We start from the raw sequence: 27,410 nt of genomic DNA on the forward strand, positions 1-27,410 counted from the left end.
CACTTTGCCTTTAGTTTTAATTAGAATGATACAATTAGGTCCTGCTAGTTGACCAACTGTTTCCTTGTAAAATGTGACCCTTGAAAAATACACTAATTATTATAAATTTTGGAACGGGCCAAGAATAGCTTTCGGTTTACACAGCTCTGCTTCTTCTGTACAGCGTTTTGTCAGAAAAATGAATGAACGTTGCACCATTTTGTATCCTCCTGTACCCATTGGGGGGTACCTGTAGCACAAAGGAGGAGACTGGGGAAAAACCTCATTCTACCAGTAGAACTCCACTTGTGATTCTCTGGAGCCTGCTAACAATCCTTCCTTGAAACTTATTTCATTAGTAGTTAGAGACACATTCAAATCTCCACTCTGCCATGGAAGCTTGCTAGCTGTCCTTGGCCCAGACACAAAATCTCAGCCTAATTTACCTTACAGGGTTGTTGTGAAGATAAAAAAGAGGAGAATAATATAAACTGCTCTGGGTCCCCAGTGGGAAGAGAGGTCGTGTATAAATGAGCTAGATAAATAAACAATGTTAGGAGAACATGATGCCACATAACATGACATCATGCTAGTGCTGCAGGTGTGAATTTATATACAACTGCTTTATACTGCCTTGCTCCATCAAAGCCAGTACTGTCTACTCAGATTGGCAGCAGCTCTCTGGGGTCTCAGGCAATATAGTCTTTCATATTATCAGATCCTGATCTGGAGAGGGTAGGGATTGAACCTGTGACCTTCTGCATACCAAGCAGATGCTCTGCTACTGAGCCACAGAGCTTGGGTATGTTGCACAAGTGCTCCTGGCAAGTATGTAGATGCCTGTGATTATATACAGATCTCTGCCATAAAGGCGTAGTTCCTCTCCCCTTATGAAGTTTGATGCATTTCTGGACAGAGCTACTGTACTGAAAGCAAATTGACGAATATTTTTTTCTAGTCTCTTCTTGGCAAAAGTGCACAAATTATTGGTCCAGGTAATACCACAGCTTCTAATCACTTTTTTCTAATCACACAAGTATTTTATTCATGTGAGCAATGCTGCATGTGAATTTGCAAACTGCAAATGTAAAGTGGCAGCAGCTCTGACAGTCGCAAGCACAGAGAAGTTACCCTGGCAATCATGAAAATTGTTGCAGTGAAGATCTCCAGTAGCTCCTGCTGATGTGTAAGAGAGGCTTATGTGTATGACACGTGGACCAGAATAATGAGTGAATCTATGCCAAGTTAAGAATATGCATGTGCAGAAGTTGAAAATTCAGCTCCAAAAAGTTTACATTTCTCTACTGCTAAATTCAGGTCTTTATTTGCAAAGGAAAGATAGAAAGCTAAAAAGATTATACTGTTTGAGAGGTTAACTATTCAGGGTTTCCTTGTGTGTATTTGATGTCATGTCAAGTAATGTCCCTGTGCTTCTTTATATAAATAATTTAGATACATCTAGAATATTATTAAAATAAGGTCATTTACTGACTATTTCTAACTGGCTTGAGGAGTAGAAGAAGGGGCTGTTTATTGGCCTTAAAAAGGTACTGCGATTTTTAACAATTTGTAACATTTATAGTAAACAATTCAAGATTTTAAATTTATATCCCACACATTCCTCACCATCACAATTTTCTTAGAGCGCACATGTTCGCCATGATACATGTGTTTATGGACCTAGTAGCCAATTTCTTGTGATCGTGACCACTAAGCTAACAGGAATTTGTTGTTGTTAGGTGCGAAGTCATGTCCGACTCATCATGACCTCGTGGACAATGATCCTCCAGGCCTTCCTGTCCTCTATCATTCCTCGAAGTCCATTTAAGTTTGCACCAACTAACAGGAATATAACTCCTAAATTCACACTGTACATTTGTCTATACAAAAACATACTCTTTAACAGTTGGGACTACCTGTGTGGAAATAAAATATAAGCCATGTTCATAAGTTACAGAGGACACATGTACAATTAATTTGCAATTAATTTGAGTAAATCAGACTTTCCTTTCAGTGTATGCATGGCTGAATGTGTGATACCATCCCCACATCCAGGTACTGGTCCTTGTTTGCAGTTTTGCAAAGTGAAGGGTGTGTTGACTCTTTCTTGAAAACAGCGGTATATGCGTACAGGCAGGGTGTGCGTGCATTTGCTGTAACATGTGAATAGACCTGCAGTGTTCAGCTACCATGAATAAATTTGTGACATTGCCTGGAGGAAGCCATTGTGCAGAGATGTACGATCATCCTGTTCTCTGTTTGTGCTGGAATAATTCTTTTTACTTCAGTTTGCTTGCAGTTTTAGCAAGCTCTTATCTCAAGTACAATAATGAAAAGGAGCATTTTTATATTGCAGAAGAAATGAAGGAAGAGTATGACACCATGGGGCCTGAACCTGCCATTCAGACTGCTGGAAACAATGGAACAGGTACTTTTGGTTTCTTTTATCTTGGGTTGATTTTTCTATGGGCAGAAAGATCAAGCCACGTTGTTCACATTTCTAGCTGAAAGTTTGCGATATGCCGAACAATCTATATTTGTAAATGCATCTGATGTTTTTGAGCTGATATAAACAGTCTTGATGATATGGAACTTTCAACAGAAACTGATGGGACTAGGAGAGCTACACTGGTGCTTACCTATCCCGTGTTTATCCCCTTAGGAGCAAAAAAGAAATTTCCCCAGCAAAGATAGCTGCACCTAGATTTTTATGAAAGAACCAATACAAGTACCTTGATAATGACAATTGGGTACACTTTTTATATCAATACTAGTAGGAAAACCCATTTTAAAAATAGGCTGTGGGCCCTAATGCCCCCCGGCCCCAGCTCTCCTCGTTGGTAGGAGGCCAGGGAGAGTGGTACGGCCGGTGTGGAATGCACTCAGTCAGCCTTCCCCACCCTCCCCTCGGGACCAGGAAGGCAGGGAGTGTGGGGCAGCCACATCCGAGCACAGCTGCATAGCTGTCCCCAGCTCTTGACCATTCTTCCTTCTCACAGCAAATGCTGGGAACAGCATGGAGTAGGTGGAGAAGGAGGAAGAGCAGAGGGGGGTGGAAGAGCCTCTGATCGGCCCTCAGTCGGGGACTGCCATCATCGTATTGGGAACATGACCCCCACTGATGAGCAGTATGTCATCAAAAGGATCATGTTCTTTTTATTTCATGTGTTTTAAATCACGTGTTCTATGCAGCACACTGTTCTGGAACCTGGAACATTTTAATCAGAAAGGGGAAAACTTGAGAATATAGTGTTAAATTCAAACTAGACTTGCACATGAACATGTGAAGCTGCTTTATACTGAATTAGACCCTTCTTCCCTTGTTCTCGGAAATCCATCTTTGTTTAGAGACTAAAAGAAAGGTATATTGCTGCTGAAGAGGCACTGTTACTAAGTGATCTGTCTGTTAGCTGAAAAATAAAGAAAATTGTTTCTTTTATTTATTTTGAAGCAATTCCAGAAGTTGTGCCTGTTCAAGCTCTTTTTTGTTTGATTGACAGGAGTAATTTCCCTGGTTTATACAACATTTCCTATATAGGTAGCCTATACATTGCATGACTGTGTATGAACTATTCTCATTGTGTGGAATGTCAGTATTTGACAAAATTCTATCCAACATTTTAGGGCTGATGCACATGTTACAGTCCTTGGGACTGTGACAAGGATTTTGGACCATACATCTACTGGGAGTCCAGTGCTTTCCAGACACATAGAGAATCACTCAGGAAGGCACCCTGCATTCAGAAGGTTCTTCATTGTTCTCACACTTGCCCAATCCCAGTACCATTTTGGTGGCCTGAAATAGCCTTGGAGACCTTGCAAAATTTATCTGTAGCCTCATTACACATAGTTTCCTAGTGGAGCAAATAGGAATTCCCTGGGGGAAACAGGAGGGCAGTATATACAATAAATAAATAAAGGCATGGGGAGGGGATGTTTAAGACGCTTCCATATGCATACTGTAATCTCAGTCTGAACCAAGCTCCTGGAAAACATGGAACTCTCCACACATATATGATCCAAAGTTTCTTGTGATAGCTACAAGGTATTTGTATAGTTTGAACCAGTTCTAGTATATGGCAACTGGGAGTTTAAAAGTGTAAGATAATGGTAAGCCATTGTACTATATAGCCTGTATGACTACTTCCAACTCTATGATTCTCTAAACTTGAGGAAAATGGAGAAAAATATCTTCTGTAATCACCTATGTATACTGGGTTATTCTCTTAAGAAACTCTAAGTAAACCAGTCAAGAGTAAACTGGAAAGTTGTTTTTATTAAGAAGAATTTAAAGGGGTACAAACAAGCACACAAAAAGCACATAAAGCATACATATAGAATTATATAAGAAAGGCAGGCATGGACGGGAATAGAGTTTTGGAAATGGGGGTTATAGCTACCGTCACAACATGAAGAGCATAGTCCGCAGATTCAACAAAATGCCCAGCACTTCATGGAAGGAATGAAGAGAGCCTACATGCAAGTAGGCAGTATATGCAAGATACCCAAAGAGAATGTGCACACAGATTGGTGCTGGGTGCTCTTTTATAGGGGAAAATGTAACTTCAGGCTATGTTGACATGCTAGCCCCTAAAATAATATACTAATGAAATTGTCTGTGTTTGTCAAAGAATCTAGTAGACATGTCATTTTGTCCAGATGTGGACAAGGTTCTGGGAGCAACCATGATGGGTTCCCCGGAAGTCAGACAATACCTGCAATTGTTCTACTGGAGTAGCACTAAAGTTTCTTGATGACTCCTTGATTGCTGGACGGGAAATTGCCAAGGTAGGGCAAGTTGTTAGAACTACTAATTGAGATCATGGGCGTGAGGGGAAGGAGAGATTGGGAAGATGATGTGATTAGTGTCAGTTCCTTGGACAGTCTATTGTCCCAAAGGTATGCATCTCTTTTGGGTGGGACGAGTACACCATTAGTGAGTCAGCCTCTGCAATCTCAAAAGTATCCAAGCGTCCAAGTATGTCCTGGAGACTGACAATTGGCTGACATCCATATATATTTTTTCACCTGCTTGAAAGTATTAGAGAGTGTATTTTGGCATTTGCAATAAAACTGACATCTATTCCACTGTCAATTTCAGCCAAGCAGTGTGCTGTAAATTAATATTTAGTACAAAATTAAAGGAAGGGTGTTTATGGGTGTTTAAGTATAAGCTGCCCCTCAGCGTGAGGAGGGCTGTGACTGCTAACGGTTAAGATGTTTTCAAGTTCCATTATGAGATGAAATTTTTATTTGGTGACCACTTGACATGTTGTTAAAGAAGGTGGCACAATATGATGCAAGAATTTTATTACTCACATCTCTACTGCTAGTATACACCCACATGTTCTTACTAGACATTACAGCAAACTGTTTTTCCTAATTCTGTTGGCACCAAGGTTCTGTTCATCGTTCTTTCTTCTTCTGTAAATTAACTTTATGTAATGGAGAGCAATCAGTGGAGTAACACGAAGTCATGACGTTTTGTTAACTGCATGGTGCTACATCACGGGAGAAAGTGAAATCCCCATATTCACAAATTATTTTATTTTTAAAAGTTTTTCCTTTGAGTAGTGGAAGGCATATGCAGTGACATTAAAAATGTCTTCTTAAATCACCAAATACTATTATGCATATGGTAAATTCAGAAATAAAGCTGAATTTTTATCAAAAGTGCCATGGATCAAAACTTGTAGGATTTTTTTCATCAGGCTTCGAGACATGTCTGCAGTTTATTATTCTTCCTGTAAGAGAGTAACTGTAACTACAAATGGTTTGGTGGAATATATAATTAAATTGTCTATTGATGTTGTTATCCTGTCTACAGAAGAAACTGCACATCTAATGGAAAGATCTGAGGATAGACCCAAATAATGTCTTTCTTCACTAAACTAAGGTCCAGTTAAACATGTAGGCTCTAAAAGGAACGTTGATCAAAACAATGCCCATTAAGTATGCAGTCCACATCATTGGTCCCCGGCCCGCGGCCCGCGGCCCGGTGCCGGGCTGCGAAGGCCCTGGCGCCGGACTGCGGCTCCCTCTCCCCGCCCCCCCCGCAGTAAAAAACTTCCCAGGCCGCAAGCTTGCGGCCCGGGAAGCTTCTTACTGCGGGAGGGGGGAGAGGGAATCAGGGCCGCGCCCTGTGCGGGCGGGCAGTTGCCCTGCCGGTCCACAGCCTCAAAAAGGTTGGGGACCACTGGTCCACATGATGCCCACAATATTTCAGTGCTACAAAAGTGGACATAATTACTAAGTACCAGCTGGGAAGAGGCTGTGTCTCAGTGTCCCAGGTTCAGTCCCCAGCAACTTAAGCTAAAAAGACGAGGCAATATGTAATGTGAAAAACCTCTACCTGACACCCTGGAAGCCTACTACTGCCCTAATCAGAGCCTTCTAAACATTTTAAATTCAGCGGGCTCTGAATGGTGTAATTTAGCTTAGGATTGCATTGTGAGACAATGGCATATTTCTTTATAAAAGCGTGGATTTTCCAGGTTGAAGTCTTGTATATAAGTGTCATTCTTGGTCTGTTTATTTTGACAGGGTCCATGCACAGTTTGGTGTAGTGGTTAGGAGTGCGGACTTCTAATCTGGCATGCCAGGTTCGATTCTGCACTCCCCCACATGCAGCCAGCTGGGTGACCTTGGGCTCGTCATGGCACTGATTTCAGGGCTCTCTCAGGGCGTCACCCACCTCACAGGGCGTCTGTTGTGGGGAGAGGAAAGGGAAGGCGACTATAAGCCACTTTGAGCCTCCTTCGGGTAGAGAAAAGCAGCATATAAGAACCAACTCTGCTTCTTCTTCTACTTAAAATGCTGCCCTAACCTGCATTGTTGATTGAGCAAATGTTATGAATTTTTTTTTGTTTTATTTTGAGTGGTATATATCAATATCTACCCAGTCCACACACAATAGATAACAACAGATTTCAAAGTTCCATAGTTCAGCTAACCAGAAGCAAAAAGGTTTCTACCTGATTTCAGCTGCAGTTCCACCTCATGAAGGTATTCATGAGTCCCAGTATGAAAACTGCTGATGTGTTGTAAACATCTGTCCCCCCAAAACTGTGCTGATGCTACAGGAATGTTTCACAGGCATCAGTTCAACCACCAAATGATGTCAATGCCTCAGAGCAGTGGCCAATTAGACCAGATCTGAGTCATTAATTTCATGTACTTTCACACAGGTAAAAAAAAACAAAAAAAAAACAGTCCTAGTTCAGGGCACTGCAGCTTTGAGGCTTATATCAGGCTTTCTACATGGTTTTAGGAAAGGGATGAGCAGATGCTCTATATGTAAATGAAATAAACAAGCTCTGCCTCTTATATTAATAATGGCAGCGGACAAACTTTGCAGAGAGAGTATTTTTCTGTCATTTGGTGCAGTCAGGGAACGGGTTCTCTGAAGAGAAGAAAACGGAAGTAAAAGTTGGCAGGCTGGAAGGACTGATAGTTTTGACACTGTAATCTGTATGTGCCAATGGAGGCCAGCCACTTCCTGCTTAATGAAGGCTGTGGTTTTATTAGCTTTGTTGCCGATTAGAAGCTATCTCCCTCTCACAGCAAGAGTTCTCGCAAGAAATAACTAGCCTCTGAAGCTGCTTTAGTCTGTCTTTTAAACATCTCTTTTTCTTAGCGTGGTTTAAGTTCATATGAAGTTATGATACCTCAGGCTTCAAGGAAGCCCTGCCCGAGTCCTTAATTAAAACAAGACTTCCTTGGTGATGTCACTCACTTTATGTCTTCCTAAGAAGTTGGACTCATAGACGGTAGTGTGATTTCTGTGTGCAATTTAAGTTCATAAGGAATCAATGAATGTGGCTAAATATGTTGCAAAACCCACAATTTGTAGAGGGTCCTTTTTTACTTGTAGTGCGGAGGGCCCAATGCTTCTCAGTAACACAAGAGAAAGGTGAAGTGTCTGACCTGCGTTCAGGTGATATTTGATATTTATAGTAATGTTTAATATACAGTCTTAGCGCTAACATTATTTCAGTTAAGGATCTGTCAGCTTCTCTGTAAATCCCACTGTTTTTAAGGTTTATAACTTAAGTATAAACATTTGCCTTAGCTCCTGAATTCCTTTAATATACACAGAAAATGAATAATCCACCAGTTTTAGAACCTCAGAGACATTTAATATCAAAGGAGGCAATTATAGCCTACTGTATAAAGATAGCTTTCGAAACAATTTGTTGGCCAGCTCAAAGAAGTTGAACATGGAGCGATAGACCCAGAAGCATCGGAGGGAGGAAAAAAGGAATGACTGCTGCCATATTATTAATTTATTCTTCCAGCAATACAATTTAGGGTAGTTCCCTTGGAAAAAGGGAATGGAATATATAGGCTAAAGGGGCAATGGTAGATTTTGAATGTGATCGATGGATTCTAAGGCTGAGAAAAATTCCCTGTTTCAAATATGACCTCATAGAACCCATTTTAAAATCCTCTGCATCCTGTTCTTAAATAGTTGTACTGGGATATAAGCCTGTAATGATCAAGTAACATTCTTGCAATCTCAGCTGTTCCAGTTTCTGGACAACAGCTTGGATGCAATGGAGCCTTTCTATGGGTGGAAGGATTTTCATTCATGGAAACACTCCCTTGCCCTCAAACCAGTATGGACACCCAGCAGTCTACCCATCAGAACTAACTAGCTTCTCACTAACTGGCTTTCCAGTACTAGGGATGGCCACAAACTAAAGTTCATGATTAATTTTGGCCAGTTCATGGTTTACTTAGCTACTTGGTGCCTTGGCTGAGGACCCATGTTTATATCCCCCCCCCATTCCTACTGATCGTAAAAATTTCTGTGTGCCAAAAAGGTTGAAAGTGGGTGCAAAGGGTGCTCATTGTGTGTGTGGGGAAAGAAGTCCTCCATTTTTGCATATCTCAGGCCCCTGTATAGGACACCAAACCTATCCTGCTAGCCTACTGGAGCCCGGTCAAAGCAGGACATCACCATGGATCTCAGAATCTTTTCCCCATGATCTGTTCATGGGGCTCTCCACAGAGGTAAAAGAGTTGTTAGCACTTCCCAGATGCCAGTGGTTGCTAATGCACTTTGGAGAGGATAACTCTGAGAGCAGTGATTCAGAGGGTGGGGTGGGAAGCATTCTGCTCGTCCTTATCCCAACTCCCTGCTGCTACTCCTGCTTCCGTGGCCCCTCCCAGACCAGCACCAGAAAGCAGCTTTACCTCCCTTGTTATCCAATCCAGGGGCCCCATTTGCAGCCCACAGTTCAGAAACATTTCCACAACCTCCCAAGTGACTTCTGTGTGGCAGAGTGCCAGTTATGCCATACCTATGTATGGAGGGATGCAAACTGCAAGCACATATCCTCCTCCATCCTCCACAAGCATCTTCAAAGTGGAGGAAATAGTGGCAGCCAGCAAGAGGAAGAAGAAGCCCACTCCCTCTTAGTGGAGGAGCAGAAGGACTTTCCAAGAAAACATTCCCACACTCAGGGTGCCTTGGGTGCAATGTCAAGGCAGGCCACACTTTATTTCCCCCAGGGACACTGACAGAGCTATCCACAAGGGCTACATGGAGGGTCTAGGAAGCAGTCACTCACCTCATTGTTGAGATGATTGCTGTAGATGGTCAACCATTCTCACTCATGGAGGACACAGCCTTTTGCTGGCTACTGTAGTAGTAGTAGTAGTAGTAGTAGTAGTAGTAGTAGTAGTAGTAGTAAGAATAACAATAATTTGTAGCTCAAAGAAGTGAATAGGATAGGCTAAAATTAACAGTAAATTAAGAACCAATACAATACATCAACATTAACAGTATAAAACATTTATGCCAATAAAAGGTTACTGACTGACTGAACAGTATAAAACAAAATAAAAAAATAAGTTACAAAATAGCAATGTTAAGCAATATTTACTGTCCATGAGTGTCCAGACTAGGTATCACTCAGTGGGTGTGTTTTGTTAGGGAGGGCCATAGATGTTATTATGTCACTAGAGTCAAAGCCCATTGAACTCAGAAATACAACGGGTGCTGGCAGATTCACCTGCACTGTGACCTTCTTGGGTTCTGGCCTCCTCACCCAGCTCCCTGCTTGATCTTGAGATCCACTTTTGTTAAGTGCTGAAAGAGTAACAGACTCTCTAATATCAAGAGCTGGGTTTGATTCCTGGCTATTCAATATGCAGCCAGATGGGTTGGCAACTTCCAGGTGGGGGCCTGGAAGATGAAAAGGAGAAAGACAGGATGAAAGACAGAGAACGTAGAGAGAGCGAAAGAGGGAGGGAAGGGAATAGGAAAGGAAAGGATCAGTTCTTCTGGAGAAAACATCTGCTTTGGAGGGGTGCCCCACCCATACAGCAGTGTCTACACAGGACACCACTGTTCCCACCTTCCCATCAAACCCCACATCTTCCAAAGGCCAGGCTGGGCAGGACATGGAGGGGTGGGCTTTCACCTCCCCCCCCCAATTTCCAAAGGCTGGGCTGCAAGGGCACTGCATCTTTTTTGCCCCAAAGGCCAGGCTGGTGGGCAAGGCTGGGGGGAGCTGCCTCTTTCCCACCCACCCCCACCTCTGACAAAGGCCAGCCTGCTCAGGGAATACCATAGGTGATGGGCTGACTCCTTCCCACCCACCCCACATCTCCCAAAGTCTGAACCAGTCAGGAAATGCCATGGGGTGCTACCTCCTTGCTCCCTCCCCGACTTCTCCCAAAGGCCAGGCTGCTTAGGGAATGCCATGGGGAATGGGCTGCCTCCTTCCCACCCACCCCATCTCCCAAAGGGCAGGCTGGGCAGAAAAGGCTGGGGGGGGTGGACCACCTCCTTCCTCGCCCACCACATCTCCCAAAGGCTGGGCCAGGCTGGGTATGGAAGGCCATGGAGGATGGGCTGCCTCCATCCCACCCCCCCACCCCCAATCTTCCAAGGGCCAGGCTGAATGGGTAAGGCTGCTATATTCCCCTAACTCCTCTGAGAAGAGAGGATGGGGGAAAGCAAAGAGTACTCCAATGGCCAGTTGCAGGGCCATGGAGGGGACTACTTAGAGGAAAAACCAGGAGTCCCCAGATTATATTATATCTTAGCCCAGCCAGATGTTCAACAGGCAGAGAGCTCTGACCAGCAGGAGGGAATTGAGCTGCAGACAAACCAGGACTTAGATTCCAAAGTTGTTGCAAGCAGCAGCAGTAGAAAGAAGAGGACATATAAGCCCCACAATTGGCCTTCATTGGAAGGGTGCTCTCCCTGTTGGCGGTACACTCCCAGGGAGGGCCAATCAGGCAGGGAGTGAGTTGTCTGTATGCAATTTGAACTGATTGGCTCTCATTGGCAGATCATAATTTGAACTGATTGGCCCTCATTGCCAGAGTGCTATTTGAACTGATTGGCCCTCTTTGGCTCAGTGCTTTCTCCCTATTGGCAGCACACCCCCAGGGAGGGCCAATCAGATAGGGAGTGAGTTGTCTCCACCCAATTGAAACTGATTGGGCTTCACTGGCACAGTGCAATTTGAACTTATTGGCCCTCGTTGGCAGAGTGCTCTCCCTATTGACAGCCCACTCCTAGGAAGGGCCAATCAGGTAGAGAATGCATACGACTTCAACTTTATAATGTTTAGTGATGATTAGGGATGACTGGCCCCAACCAAAAGCTTGGTCAAAGAGCTCTGTTTTGCAGGCCCTGTGGAACTGTGCCAGTTCTGACAGAGTCCAGATCTCCTCCAGGAGCTACTTCCACCAAGTAGGGAACAGGACTGAAAACATCTTGGCCCTGGTTGAAGCCAAATGTACTTCTTTGGGGCCAGGGACCACCAACTGGTTGGAATTTTCAGAGCTCTTTGTGGGACATAATACTATGTTCCCTTGCAGTGGACCAAGGGGCAGTAAGTCTTGCCCACCATGCAGTGCTCCACAGTGGTGATGGCCAAGGCTCAGCTCTCCAGAACACAATGCAGACAATGCACTTCACAGCTGACAGCTGCAGCAACCAGCTGCACAGGTGGACAAGTTGTCTTTTCTTAAGGTCTCTTTCGACCTCACTGAGTAAAATATAGGCCTCCCATTCTCCTGCTTCTTCAAAGACCATAGTGGCAACCAGAGGACCTCTCTGTTCAGACTGTTAGGACACAGCCCAGACTTCCAGAGGGGACAGTCCTGCAATGGGGCTACAAAGTGGTCCTGCTCAGGAAAGCTTGTTTGACCGCAGCAAGAGCCAGGGCTTTCTCCGTCCTGGCCTCCACCTGGTGGAATGAGCTTCTAGATGACATCAGGGCACTGATGGAACTCAAAACGTTCTGCAGGGCCTGCAAGATACCCCTCTCTGGACCTCATAGAGTAAAATACAGGCCTCCTGTTCTCCATCTTCCTCACAGACCATAGTGGCAACCAGATGACCTCTCTGTCCAGATGGTCAGGACACAGCCCAAACTCCCAGAGGGACAGTCCTGTGATGGGGTTCCACCAGTCTTTTAGTTGAGACAAATGAACCTACTACCAACTAGAGTCAGAAGCCCCTTCCACCATCAACTGCACCCACAAAAGAAGAGCAAAATCCATGGTGCAGTAAAACTGAATTAAGAAGAAGAAGAAGAAGAAGAGTTGGTTCTTATATGCCGCTTTTCCCTACCCGAAGGAGGCTCAAAGCGGCTTACAGTCGCCTTCCCATTCCTCTCCCCACAACAGACACCCTGTGGGGTGGGTGAGGCTGAGAGAGCCCTGATATTACTGCTCGGTCAGAACAATTTTATCAGTGCCGTGGCGAGCCCAAGGTCACCCAGCTGGATGCATGTGGGGGAGCGCAGAATCGAACCTGGCATGCCAGATTAGAAGCCCGCACTCTTAACCACTACACCAAACTGGCTCTCATTGTTGAATATTAAACTGGATAGGCAATATCAAGATGTCCTACACTATATTGTATTATGACTTCTTACTACAACAACAACAAGTTGTTGACTTCTTACTGTTCTTATTTGTTCTTACTGTTAAAAACATTATATATTCATATCAAAATGTCATATTGTACTACATTATGAAAGTTCCAACATAAACCTGAGCCACAAGGGAGGAAGGTATATAAAGTAGATCACTTTGCCTCTGCATTAGCAGTGACAGCACTGAATAGGTCCAGGGTGCCAACTTGTCCCATTATGCTGGATACATTTTAGCCTGTTGATCAGGGCAGGGATAGGCCTGTGATCAAGATTCAAAGTTTGAGACCTACCATAGGCTTATATGACCCTTGCTGCTCCTATTTATTGAAATCTGCTGGGCAGGAGGCTAGTAGACAGAGCCTGGGAGACAATAAATGCCTTCCTGAGAGAGCAGGCAATCATCCCTGCCTTGAAGTGGGCAGTGTTGTGTCTTTCTCTGAAAAAATCTGTTCTGGATCCAGGAGAGTTGAATACCTACTATCCAGTTTCAAATATACCAGTTCTTGAGCGTGGTAATTCAATAAATGGTAGCTATACAACTTCATGGATTCTTCAATGAAGAGGATTGGTTCGATCCTTTGCAGCATGGTTATAGGATTGAAACAGTCTTGGTCAGCCCTGGTGGATGACCCAAACCAGGAGATGGACAGAGAGCGTGCAACCCTATTAATTCTTCTGAACCTCTCAGGCTTTTGATACCATCTATCATCCTTCTGAACTGCCTCTTAAGGTTATGACTGGGAGGCACTGTACTGCAGTGGTTTTGGTCCTACTTCAGAGTGTGGTATTGTGCGACTGCTGTTCTGCTCCTTGGCCTCTGGCCTACAGGGTTTCTTACTGCCTTTGCTTTTCTACATTAATGTAAAGCTGCTGGGAGAGGTCATCTTGAGGTTTGGAATCCGTTGCCACCGATATACTAGTGACACTCAGCTCTATCTCATGCTTCCAGCAGATCCCAGGAAGACTGTGGAAACTGTGAACAGATGCTTGAAGGCAGTTTTGGAATGGGTGAGGGCTAAGAAACTAAAACTAAGGGCACTTTTACATATGCTAAATAATGCTTTTTCAATCTACCTTCAATATATTTTAGCAATCATTTTCAAGTGGATTTTTATGTTTTATATGGTAAAAGAGAGCCAGCTTGGTGTAGTAGTTAGGAGTGCGGACTTCTAATCTGGTGAGCCGGGTTTGATTCTGCACTCCCCCACTGGGCTCACCACAGCACTGATAAAGCTGTTCCGACCGAGCAGGAATATCAGGGCTCTCTCAGCCTCACCCACCTCACAGGGTGTCTGTTGTGGGAAGAGAAAAGGAATGGCAACTGTAAGCCGCTTTGAGCCTCCTTCGGGTAGAGAAAACCAGCATATAAGAACCAACTCTTCTTCTTCTTCTAAAATCCAATTGCAAAAATACATTGAAAATGGATTGTGTATGATCCAGCATGTGTGAAAGTCACATAAATCCCAACTAAATAGAAGGGCTATTCAAGGTAGGAAGATTTGACCCTGGAAATGGGCTATCTCTTGTCCTGGTTTGTAGCTTTGGAGTGCTGCTGGACCCAGGCATCTTATTGGATAAACTGGTGGTAACCGTGCCCAGGGGTGACTTTCAACAGCTTGTGCGAATGACTTAGCTGTGGTGCATCTTGGGCAGGAAAGATCTTGCCAATGTGGTTAGATTACTTCAGTGTTCACTATGGGGGGAGCAACCCTTGAAGACTGCCCAGAAGCTACAGTTGGCATTGAATGCCATGGCCAGAGAGTTACCTGGAGTTGGTTGTAGGAACTGAATCACTCCAATCTTGTTCCGTCTACACTGGCTCCCATTTTGTTTCTGGGGTCCATTCAGGGAGCTGGTAATGACCTTTAAATCCCGATGTGGTTTGGGCTCAGCATATCTTAAAGACTGCCTTATTCCATATGAATCTATCTGTCCATTAAGGTTATCTGTAGAGGCCTTACTTCATATGTTCCCACCCTCTAAGGCTAGATTTTGGAGCAATCTGAGAATGAGCCTTCTTGGTCATAATGCCAAAACATTGGAACTCCCTCCCCAGGTAGATTCATCTGTCTCCCTCGATCTTTGTGTTCTGCCAGTGAACGAAGACTTCTTCGTTTTGTTTGGCATACCTGCAATAACTGTTCTTAACCCTTGTTCCTGGTTGTGATGTTATAGCTGGTGGTGATGTTATGTGTCTGTATGTATGTGTGCATTTGTGTGTTTTTTTTACTGAATTATATTCTTTACAAGTTATTTTAAATGCTATTTTAATGTTGAACCATTTTATTGAGGTTTGCCTCCTTGGGGACCCTATTTGGGTGGGAAGGCAGCATAGAAGAGTTTTGATCAAATAAATACATATTCTGTTAAATTAAAGGGAACAATAGGTATTAGATAGATCTGAAACCATATGTGAACAAGCCTGAAGAAAGGGGGAAAAATCAGCAAGTGAAAGAAAATGCAATTGAGCAGATCTTCTAATGAGAAGATTGGCATGGCATGCCTGATTTGGCATCATGTCTAGAAAATCAGGCCAAGTGGGTAAACAGGTGGTAGGTGTTGATAAAGTGGTCTCTGTAAAATGTAGCACAAACTCTACCACTCACCATCCTATCTGTCTTTTCTTACTGTGAGAAGCTATTCTGATTTTGCTTGTAAGAAAGCATACAATAGTTTATAAGAAAAATACCAAAGGCTTGTAAATGTTCACAGAGAAGTGAAAATTTTTAATTCACTCATTTGAACAGTTGGCTGCATAACCAGTGATATATTGTACTTGCCCCTGTTTCAAAAGTTATTTGCTTTGTTGCTCAAGGAGTGGTGGCTGTTCAAGAGAGGCATCTAAATCTTCCCTGCATGTGTGCAACGAGTTACATAAGAACACAAGTACAGCCTGCTAGATTAGACCAGTGGTCCATGCAGTCCAGCATACTATTTCCACACAGTGGCCAGACAGTTGCCCTGGAAGGCCAAGCAGACAGAGAGCTGAGGAATTAATATGTTGTCCTATCCCCCCCCCCAAAAAAAAAAAGTCATAGAGAGCAGAAAAAAGTTTAAGTTTCAGAGTCTTTTTACACTGTAAGTTTTTTTGTATTTATATATGTTACTGTTTCTCTGCAATTCTTTGTTTACTCAGTCAAAACAAGCAGGGCATACAGACCAAGGCTTTCCTGTGATATTGTCTTTCTAGTACTGGTATCCAGAGGACTCCTAATGAATATTTAGCCATTGTGAGTACTAAAGATGGTAGTAGTTGTTGCAAGTAGGGATGAACATAGACTGGAAATTCCAGTTCAGGGTGTTCCCAAACCAACCAAAAGCCCTGAAATGAACCGGCTGGATTAGGCCGGTCCATTTTGCTTTTCCTCACTTGGAAGTGAGGGAATGTGAAACAGACTGCTGAAACAGACTGCTAGCCATTTCACCGTTCCCTCAAAGCAAGAGGGAGAAAATCAATCACTGAAATGGCTGCCAGACATTTAAACTTAATAGCTTGATGGGTCCACCCATCACCTGTTAAACCCTCCATTTCACTTCCTGCCTTGCAAGTTGAGGAAAGCAAAATAGACTGCTGAACTGGCTGGCAGCCATTTCAACCTGTGGACAGATGTGCCGCACTGTTAGGCTGAAATTGTTGAAAGCCATTCCAGCAATCTATTTCACCTCCCTCTGCTTGGAAGTGGGAAGGAACAAAATTGATGCCGTAAATGGCTGCCAAGCATGGGGAAGCAAAATTGATTGTCACTAGGTTTAAATGGGCCAAATGCCTGAACTGGACGAAAGTTCCAGAAAATCTTTGGGGAGGTGTCTCCCTGAACCTCAATTTTGAGGGAGGGACATGAACTGGACAAACACATGATGAATTTGGTGTCATCAACTGGTTCATTCCCATCCCTAAATTTAGGTTATCTGGTGTCCCCCCAAATGAAGGTCCAATATGCAGCTTGGCTCTCATGTATTTCAATATATTCCAAGGTTCTTTTATAATATTAAATATTTTTAAATTGATTAGTGCAGCATTTTTCAACTTTTTTATCTTTGAGAACTCCCTGAAACATTCTTCAGGCCTCAAGATACCCTGGAACTGATGTCAGAAGGCCACACCTTCCTGCCATGCCCCTAGAAGTCACATGTCACCCATTGCATCACCCAGACACTCCCATTGGATGTGACATCATCAAGCCACTCACATAGCACAGGAATGGACAGCACAGAAATATTTTCAGATGATTTGTGAACAGAACAATACCTGCATTCTGGGCTGGCTACCAGTTTACTGTTCTTCACCCAAAGGAGCCTGGAGTGAGATCCTGCAGAAACAGGGCCAGGACAGGCCTATGTGTCTCTGTCGCCCCTACACCCACCCGAGTGCCAGAAGCGGGGCTTGAGCAGGCCTATGCTGCTTGATTCTTCCCCCCTACTTGCCCGGCAGTTAAGTTAAAATGAGAGTAACCTTGCTGGACTACAGCCACTGCCACATGTATTGAGCCTTGGTCAAGAAGGATTTGTATGGCTAGGGCCTCTACCCAACCCACCCCCTCCAGGCCCATCATTGGACATTTTTGGATGAGAGGCAGGTCAGCATAACCATATATGGTCATATCACCCAATAAATTTAAAATTTAAAATAAATAAATAATTAACACTCATCTAATTGACTCTTCCAGGGCCATCACGAAACCCCAGAGTTTCATGAAATGCTGTTGAGAAAGCCTGGATTAGTATTTTAGTTGTCATTAGGTAGGGGAATACCTCTTATGTCAAATAATGTCTCAGCTATTTTTCCCCACTTTGGTATTCTCCCAAAAAAATTTCACTCCATAAGCCATCTGAACCATGCTTAGGATTTCTTTACCCTCTGCTGTTACTCCATACATTTCTTGTGTCAGTCTTTATTTAGTCTTATCAGATTCATCCATATTAATCATGGCCCTTATCTGACATATTGCTGTTATGTGAGTTTAGCTTGAACTCGGCAGGTTGTCCATTGAAGAAAGATGCAGCATACTGACAGGGACTGAAACATTTTTATTAACATCGATGAGGCTATTGCCAGAATTGCTTCCTTCTGTAAATGGTATTAAGGCATCTCCTGGGATTTAGAAGTTGCAGCTATAAGTTTTTACTGGACTGTTGTTGTGTTCTTAAATGTAGAAGTAGATGTTTCCTTTTAGATTTTCTTGCAATTACGTTTGCCATAATCCACTTTTGATATATGCAACAGAGTGAAATGTTAGTCTTCAGCAAATAGTGGTGTGAGTTGATTTTGACCATTGACCACTCATGGCACCATAATGGATTTTCTCCGTTATCTGTTGCCTTGAGGCAAGGATGCTAAATATTTCAGTGACCTTGTGTGTTGGTTTCCTCCCACAGTCTAAGTTACAGTGATGTAAATCTAGTGCTCTTGTCATTCTCTAATTATCAATCCAGCCCAATTGATTTTAAGGTAGATAACTGCTGATTTACGCTATTGTGAGAAAGAGCAGAATTGAGAACTGTGTTATGGTTGCTTTATGGGAGAGAAAATATTTTAATCATTGTGACGCTCAGTTTGTCATCTGTTCTAACCAAATAAATGAGGCTAAACCTGAATAAGCACAAAGAGGAAAAAATAGCTGCTAATATGATTCTATGTCTGCCTTGAGAAGGTATTTGTTGTAACTTAAAAGAAAGCAAATAAAAGAACAGTATGTTTTTCAGCTGCTATAATTCCCTGTTCATTTTTACACGTTCTCTTTGATTTCAATGGTCTTTAACATGCATAACTGGGCAAAGGATTGAATGCTGGGTTTCTTCTATGCTGTTGGATTAATAATTTTCTGTAACATCCTAGACTTTCCCAAATTGTTTCTATATGCAATGTTTCAAAAAGCAGGCAGGGGAAATGATTAATTTTAGCAAGAGGATGTTTTGTGGTTCAGAGCACATTATTTTTCATGGGCATTGCATGGGCAATAAAAATATAGTAAGTTTATGTTTTAATGGGGGGTGGAAAGGAAAACTTCAGTAAAGACTGTAAAAATAGTTTCAGGCCCTACCTCACATTGTTATGCCACAGAAATATGTGGGTTTTTTGTGTAAAATTATTCCAGGCACCACACATTATTTAAGCAACATACCTTCTTTTGGGGGGGGAGGGGGGGAGGACTAAAGCACTGCTCTTTGAAAGAACAAATAAGGGCAATAAGAGAGCAGCGGTTTTGTTCTTGGACCAACCTAGTGCTGGAATCCTAATCAGGCCAGAAATATACCTATCTGAAAAGGAACATGACATGTCCGCACTGTGGGTGTACCTTATCTCCCCTTATGTTTCATCAGTTGGCTAATTTTGCTAAATTCTCCCAACCAGTACTAAGGAGTGGTTCTCTTTCATAGCAGGCATGAAAGAATTACAGGCAAGTGACCAACAGTCTTCTAGCAAGGAAAGATAAAATTTGCCATACAGACCATAGGTTGGTTCTTAGGGCATTGAAACTCCCACCGGGGACTTTTATTGGCCCAAATTTAAATGTTAAATCCAAAATCAGGGTATCCCACTGAACTCTATGGTTGAGCTGACACAGAGTAGCTAAGGACAAAGAGCAGAATTGCATCCTGGGGGTGCTGACCATTACTCAGCAATAATCTTTGTAAACCCTCATGAAGTTGTGCAGGTCTTCAAAAGCAGATAAAAACTTATAATGCTTGACATACTTATATTGCACATGGATAGGGTGCGCAATCTTACTTTGTTTGTGTTTTGCAACAAGAGAGGGGCATGTGCAGGGGCAGGGTTGGATCCCAAGGTTGCACCTGCCATTCTTTATTGATAAGTGACATCATCAGGGATTTGCCAGATCTACTTTCTCTAAAAATCACAGAGGAGGCTTTTGGCTCACACAAAGGAGGCTTTGGGCTCACACTCAAAAGATAGACTTGCAGCTCCAGTACTAGTGAGAGCATTTTTATTTTGTTTTGTTTTTGGGAAATAAGCATATAAACCACACAGAAAATGCATGCCCCCCAACCATTTATTCTCCTTCTTTCCTCCTTCCTTTCTAATTAGTTAAGAATGCAAATTGCACATCGGATTTTGAAGAATATTTTACCAAGAGAAAGCTGGAGGAAGGAGATGGACACTCAGTCAGTATAGCAGAGTACCTACGGCGCAGTGATACAGCCATTATTTACCCAGAAGCCCCTGAGGAACTGTCTCGCCTTGGCACTCCAGAGGCCAATGGGCAAGAAGAAAATGGTGAGGATGGAATTAATTTTCAGCCACTCTCCTGACCTCTTGCAGCTGTTCAATTATAAATGTACTACATGCCTGGCTGTTTACCTTAAAATTGAAGAACAGCTGCAGAAGCATGAGATTTCATGAGGAAAGACTGGGACTGTCATTTCAGCGTATTGTGATTTCTTTTTTAGTCAGCAGATTTAGACAAGTCTGTAGGTGAAAAAAATAACAGGGAGAGTTAAGGATTATATTTTCAAGGGGCGGGTTTGTTGATCTGATTTTAGTTTCAGAATGATTGGCTCCATATGGCACAAACTAAGGGCTACTGGCTGAATCTGTAAAGTCTGTTGCTACTTAATAAGTAATTGAAATGGGGAAAAAAGTCCAAGAGGATGAAATAGATAGTGTTGTGTGTTGAGGCAACCAACTGGGAACTGAGTATATAGCATCAATAAACATGGCCAAAAATTAGCTAACAATAGACTAGAGATTTCTGAATGCATTTTGTAATGATTGTAACATGTTTTCCTTAACTGTATAAAAATCACTGATGTGGCTTCCAGGCTAGGTAAAAAGTCATGGCAGTCTGGTGAAGGCAGATTGCAATGATTCTTGTCAATCCATCCCAGGCAATAAGCCCATTAGCTGCCATTGATTTACTGACCTTTTGGCCTGCTTCATTCTCTCCTGTCTCTTGGCTACAGACCTTCCACCTGGAACTCCAGATGCTTTTGCCCAACTGCTGACCTGCCCCTACTGCGACCGGGGCTACAAGCGTTTGACATCTCTGAAGGAGCACATCAAGTACCGTCATGAGAAGAATGAGGAAAACTTTCCTTGCCCTCTCTGTAACTATACGTTTGCTTACCGGACCCAGCTCGAGCGGCATATGGTGACGCACAAGCCAGGGACAGATCAGGTGTGGGGTGGACTTGTTTTAAGTGATTTCTTTCTATAATAACCCCTTAGAGAAATGATATTGCTTTGATTGGCAATCATTATTAATTTTTCATGGCATTTTGAAGATGCAGATCTTTTAATGGTAATAGCTTTAATTGAGGTCTAAATGATTTTTTGATGGTCTCTTCTAATATGATTTAATAGTCTTATGTTCACGATCGAATGACTGTGTTAATTTCTAATTTAGAAATTTTATTTGCACTTTAACTTTAGTTTCATTTTTTTTATGTTCCTCAAAATGTGAATGAAATTGTGGCATTTTAATTATACATTATTAAACTTCCCAGCAATTTTAATTCCATTTTTCACCTAGTTTTGCTTGCCATTTTTCCCCAAATAGAAACTCGGAGGTATCTGAAAGATCTATTAATCCTTTTTCTGACATTCATTACTCTTCACTGAGCCTTGTATATATTTGTCATTGAGTTTCTAACGCCAGGTTAATACTTTTACTAGATCTTATTTAAAAATGCACATATGTCACCTATGTCATGACTGTTTTAATAGCGTGTAACCACCTAAGGAACTCAGCATTGCTACAATTTATACATCCCAGCATTGTATCTGTTTGAAATGAAAATGATTCCCTGATCAGTGATGTGTTCAATTTAACTGAATATCCTCTTTAAATATATGGATAAACTTTCTTCTGTTTCACAACTAAGTGCTGTGTTTGAAACCTCTTTAAAAGATAAAGATATTTTTTTCGTTCTCCAGAGAATGGGGTTTTTAAAACCTACATTCGTGTATTGCAAGAAAAGCTGTAGTCTTTAGTTTTAAACTTCGATACACACATTGTGTCTAGTTGCACTGGAATTACAGCACGTTCTGATTCCTGAAGAACAAAATGTGCATCTTGGTTTAGTTTTACAGATTTTGTTTTTCTATAAACGCTTATGTCGAATCAGACCAACATGTATCAGGCCCACCTTCTAACCAAACGATTTGGTAATTAGCTCAGTCCCTCTCATTTAATCTCTGTTATCAATAAAATATTATTCTGGCGAGGCATATCGTGACATTTCATTTTTAAAGAACAGAGCAAATTATTAATCTGGGGTGGGGGGATCACTCCCCTCCTGGCAAAATGAGACTTAGTCTGCCTTCCCTCCACTTCTTCTTCCTATCAAAACACTGGGGTGGGGGTGGGGGAGAGAAATAGCTGGATATTTATCCAGCCCAACTGCCTTAAATTTCACATGCAAGAGTGTGATTGTGTTGGCGCATTACGAATGGTAGCTTTGGTGTTGAAAAGTCCCCTCATTTGCTCGTGGCATTTACAATTAGTAAATTAAAATGATTGTATCATATTAACAGTGGCACAACTAAAGTTTATAGTAGTCCTCTGAGGGCTGTGAGGGGAGACTAAGCAGCTGTTGCTGTTTGTTTATGCAACTCAGCAACATATGAGCACTGGTCCCTCAATGGCGCTTGGCGGGCTGGGCTCTGCTTGATCTTTGAAGGTTGCTGCTGTTTGAACAACCCTCCCTGTGTCCCATGTAACACCATCTGTCTCACTAGGAATGTGGGAAGATTCAGCACACCCTAGCAGTTGTCATACCGTTTCTGTGCTGTCTTTGCTGCAATAGGCTTTTGTGTCACTGCTGCTTAGTTAGGGAAGCGGGGGGGGGGGGGGGGGAGGCTGACCTCCTACCTTGAACATCCAGGCTGGATGACTGTAGCTTCCTCCCCCACCCCGCTTAGAATTCAGAGTCGTAGCACTTTTCTCACTCGTTCAGAAAGGTCAAGCTGTGTTCGAGCCTATCTTTATGCTGCTTTTTAACTTGTCCTTTCTTGCCAACTTTTCCCTTGTTTTGTCCCCGCTCCTTAGCATTGCTCCAAAGGAGAGGGGAGAAAAGAAGCCGTTCGGTTCTCTGATCAGGATTTCCCAGCAGCGCCAGCCTCTCGCGCGGAATTGTTGCTCTTGCGTTTGATCACAAAAACGAATCTTGTTTATCTATCCCAGCATTAAGGGGCTCAGATGGACAATAAATGGGATGTTTTGAAAACTGCCAGTCTGAAGGCACTTCTGCATAAGTCAGAAACACAACAAATCTCAAGTTTCTTTGAAAAATGAACAAAGCTGTTCCTCCCAACACTTTGTGCTTTAATATATCGCCCTGCCGATGAATTACTTAAGAAATGATTCTTAAAACAAATGTCGAAAGTGCGTAAAGATTTGCTTCAAGCTTACTGCCGATGTTTCACGGAGGCCGTGATGAAGCAAATGGATGTGCATGCAAATCTGTTAGTCTTTTTTTTAAAAAAAAGAAATAGAAACATATATGTGTGCCTGTGTGTATTTGCATCAAATTCATGCTGGTGTCTTTGCTCTCCCAGCACCAAATGCTGACCCAAGGAGCAGGCAATCGCAAGTTCAAGTGCACAGAGTGTGGCAAGGCCTTCAAATACAAACACCATCTGAAGGAACACCTGCGAATCCACAGTGGTGAGTTGCTGCTGGGTGCCAAGGTTCTCATTAGCATTCTGTTTAATTAGCTGTGATTTTTGTTAAAGATTGCTTAAAATTTATAGTTTTGTTCTTTAGATCAACCAGAGTACTTATATAAATCGTATCTGACTCATCCTCATATATTTTTTTTCTCCATGTGATTATAACACACACACATACGATCCATGGAAGATTTTTTGAAATGGCAGAACCTATTACCCAATTAATTAATTAATTAATTGAACTCTAATTGCTTCCTGAAGCTATTTCGACTCGGAGGAATTCAGAAACTCTTGTTCATTTGGCTCTTAGATGCTCCTGTTTTTGATACTCCTATTTTAAAAATGCAAGAAGATGAACAATACTGCTTCCCATCCAGCTGTATGGTGCAGGAGCTACAAAACCTATGTCAGGCTCCCTTGTTCGGAATGGCTGCTTCCTTCATTTTATGACCCTTGTATGCCAGCCTTGTTCTAAAGAGCTCAGAACAGCTGTTTAGTCTTACAACAACCCTGCGTGGTAAGTTAGGCTGAGAAATAGTGACTTGGCTAAGGCCACCCAGTGAGCTTCCCCTTCTAGGGTTTCTTAACATGTTATATTTTCTCAGATGTATCTGTCAGATGATTTCTATGCACATGTTAAATACAAATGCAGCAAACATTTCTGTCATCAAAATATATAAAGCAGGATAGTCTGCAGTTGTCCAATAAATGTATGCCCAATAGCAAACACCTGTTCAATGTTGTATAAAGTGTGAAGGGGTGTTGAACCTGGGATTCCCACATCCAAACCCAGCCCTCTAGCTACAGCTCTATATGAACTATTATTTCACATATGCATCTGAACTGCACACATAGAGATAACCATTGAGGTGATTTGCCAGTTGAGATCTCTGATTGCTCCTCTGGGTGACTGAAAGCGAAGGGGAATTTTTGCCCTCTGTGTAAGCACTATAGAAAGGCAGTGATCAGCACTGTGTTCATATATCAGCCTTTCTCATCCTTTTCACTGTTGAGAAAACCCTGAAACATTCTTCAGGCTTCGAGAAACCCCAGAAGTGATGTAAGCAGGCCACACCTTCCTGCCATGCCCCCAGAAGTCACGTGTCACCAGAAGTTATATCACCCAAACATCACCAGATGACTCCCACAGCACAGGAAGTGGCTGCACAGAAATATTTTCAGTTGATTTGTGACCAGAACCATACCTGCACTCCGGGCTGGCTACCAGTTTGCCCTTCTTCACCAAAGATAGCTTGTGGTGGGAACATGCAGGGCTGGGGCAGGCCTATGCCTCTTTATCATCCCCATACGCCCATGCCAGAAACAGGACTGGAACAAGGTGAAGCCCCTCTTCTGCCCTCCCCCAAAGAGTTAATTTAAAATAAGAGTACTTATCTCTCTGGACTCCAGTTGCTATCATGTAGGACAAGCCTTGGCTAGACGGAATTTGATTGGCTGGGGCTCTTCCCCTTCCCACCCCCACAAGGCCCATAATTGGCCATGGTGGGGAAGGAGCAGGTAACAATGACCACATACAGTCATAACACCTGATAATATTTTTAAAAATATATTAAAAACTAATTAACTCCCAATAGGAGAAATCCTTCTGGGGCTGTCACGAAACCCCAGGGTTTCAAAAATCCCGGTTGAGAAAGCCTGTCATATATAGTTGTGGGCTGCTGACATCAGTGGGGAAAGTTGTCCAGTTAGTAGCTGCACCATTGCATGATATTGATGGAGGCCTCTCTTCCAGTACTGTTTCCCAGTGTTCTCAGGTTAGGGTAGGATTTCCCACAGTAGCAGCAGGCAGTTCCTACTGTTAAGCCGCTTACCCAGCTGCTACTGTGCATTCATGTTCTTTTGTGTGCATAAATCAGTCCTCTCCATTGAAATGAATAGGTCTACTTCATGTGCATAAGAAATTCTCATAGATATCTGAGTACCTGTGGGTCTCTGGATCAAAGCACAGGGCAATGAGATCTGTGATGACATCTTAGCATATAAATGATATCTTACCATATAAGCAACATTTCATGTATGGCAACACCTTACCATATAACTAGTCAACCTCTGAAAAGCCAAATGATATCCAGTTTTCTCCCTTTGACCATTTGGTGAAGCTTTTCTAGAAGTCCAGTATTGCTAATACTTGAACTCACCTAGACAATTTATAGAGTAGGGTTTTAGATGTTCTTGTTTTTTATATTCCTATTTTAAGATAGCAAGATACTTCATATTGCCATATTTTAAAGTTAAAAGGGGGGAGGGTTTAAATCTTTTTTATGTTTATAGGTTCTATTAAACTCACTGAGCATATCTGGCTTATATTTTGTTCCAATTATATTAATTAGTCTGCAGGCACTTGAGCTCATCTTGTAAATGCAGTTCAGTACTTGCAAATCTTAGGTACAATCCAGACAATGGTAAGCATTTTGAAATCCCATTGAGTCTTATGTTAGAAATACAAGTAGGTACAAAGGCTCTCACTGAACTGAGAAGTACCTGACTTTGGCTAGATTGTGTCCCTTTGTTTTGCTTATCTTCCTTGCAAGGAATTTGACTTTGAGAAACATTAACGCATAACCAAACCGTTGGTAGCACAATTCTACAAAAAGGATAGGAGCAAAGGCAAACTGCAAAGTTTCAATACATTCATATGGAGCTGCCTGTACCAAGGTGGACCATAACTAGGGGTAAGGACTTAGGATCAGAAACTGAGAATTATTCTCGAGTGAATTCTTCTTTAGGACTTTAAAAGCAAACAAAACATCCCATGTTTCTTTTGACTGAATATTAGGGCAATGTGTATCCATGCATCTACCTGTGTCCAGAACAGGGTATCTTGCATGGAATTTGCTATCCTGAAGGCCTTGTAGTTACTTTGCACAGGACAATAAACACCACAGGTTGGCCCTTACAAAACTACCAGTGCAAGAACCAGTTTTCCTTGATGACTTCCCTAGCCTTTCCCTTTTCCGTGCATTTCACTGAGACCCCTGAAAAGCTGAGGCTGAGGGCTGGGGAGCCTCCTGGTCAAAATCACATGGGGTAGAAGAGGGCTGCAATGAAAAAGAGGAGACTGGTAAAAGCACTCCTCATGCTAGGAAGGAGCTTGTTGCACGCAGTGGCTGCTGAACAGATCCATAGATAAGAAAGAGCCGCATTATTTCTCAGAGCTATGAATAATGTAAAATGAACAGAATTTTTGAAAAAACCAGAATGTAGATGGGCCATCATTAAGCTTTCTGAATGTAGAGGAAAGCAGAGCAGTTGGTATTCAGTGCCATGCTCATCTTTTTGCCTCTTTCCTTGGCCTTCTCTGTTAATGGCTCTTATAGGCCATTTGGAACTGTAGAAATAAGCAAATATGATACAGAATTTCTCCTTGGTTTGTAATTTGGGCAAGGAAAAATTAGGAGAGTTGAAGGTTTATGGATTGTACCACAGCGCTCAGCAAAGTCCAGTGCAACGAACCTTCTGCTGAGAGTAGTGGCTTTCTCCAACAGAAGAGCCGCGTCTATTTGGGGAAGGCTTCTTAGGCTGCAGGAAGGCTTCATAGTATTGATCAGTGGAGCAGTAAAGTACAAGGCATTGCATTTATAGCACTGCTTATGTTTCAGTGGATACTGTTAACAATCATAAGCCTAGTTGCTTACATTGAATCAAGCAAGAGTATTTACCGTGCAACTGTCCCCTTCAGGATCGTGCTAATGTTGAAAAAAGTTTACTGCAAAGTGAAGGGCCGATAACTACATGTTGACTCTCACGTTGTTGAAAGATAGAGCACCTTTGTTTTTCTACTACCAGTACTGAGATTACAATTACTACTTTGTGGAACACGGGTTTTCCTCCTCACTGTTTTATATAAGGCTCCATATCCATCTCCTTGCCCG

The 27,410-nt window shown here is 42.5% G+C and overlaps 1 protein-coding gene across 12 annotated transcripts in view; it reads left to right on the plus strand.

Annotated features, from left to right (window-relative positions):
- ZEB2 (zinc finger E-box binding homeobox 2) overlaps positions 1-27,410 on the plus strand; it is a 184,064-nt gene that overhangs the window by 129,036 nt on the left and 27,618 nt on the right. For 11 of the 12 annotated variants that reach the window (XM_077320125.1, XM_077320124.1, XM_077320132.1 and 8 more), the window contains 4 exons: positions 2,336-2,407; positions 19,933-20,121; positions 20,808-21,022; positions 23,404-23,512. In XM_077320125.1, coding sequence (XP_077176240.1) covers positions 2,336-2,407; positions 19,933-20,121; positions 20,808-21,022; positions 23,404-23,512 — 585 coding nt within the window. The remainder of the gene's footprint in view (positions 1-2,335; positions 2,408-19,932; positions 20,122-20,807; positions 21,023-23,403; positions 23,513-27,410) is intronic. The other variant, XM_077320133.1, reaches the window with a different exon arrangement.

This window comes from Paroedura picta, chromosome 2 (genome assembly GCF_049243985.1).
Source record: "Paroedura picta isolate Pp20150507F chromosome 2, Ppicta_v3.0, whole genome shotgun sequence".
Lineage (NCBI taxonomy): Eukaryota > Metazoa > Chordata > Lepidosauria > Squamata > Gekkonidae > Paroedura > Paroedura picta.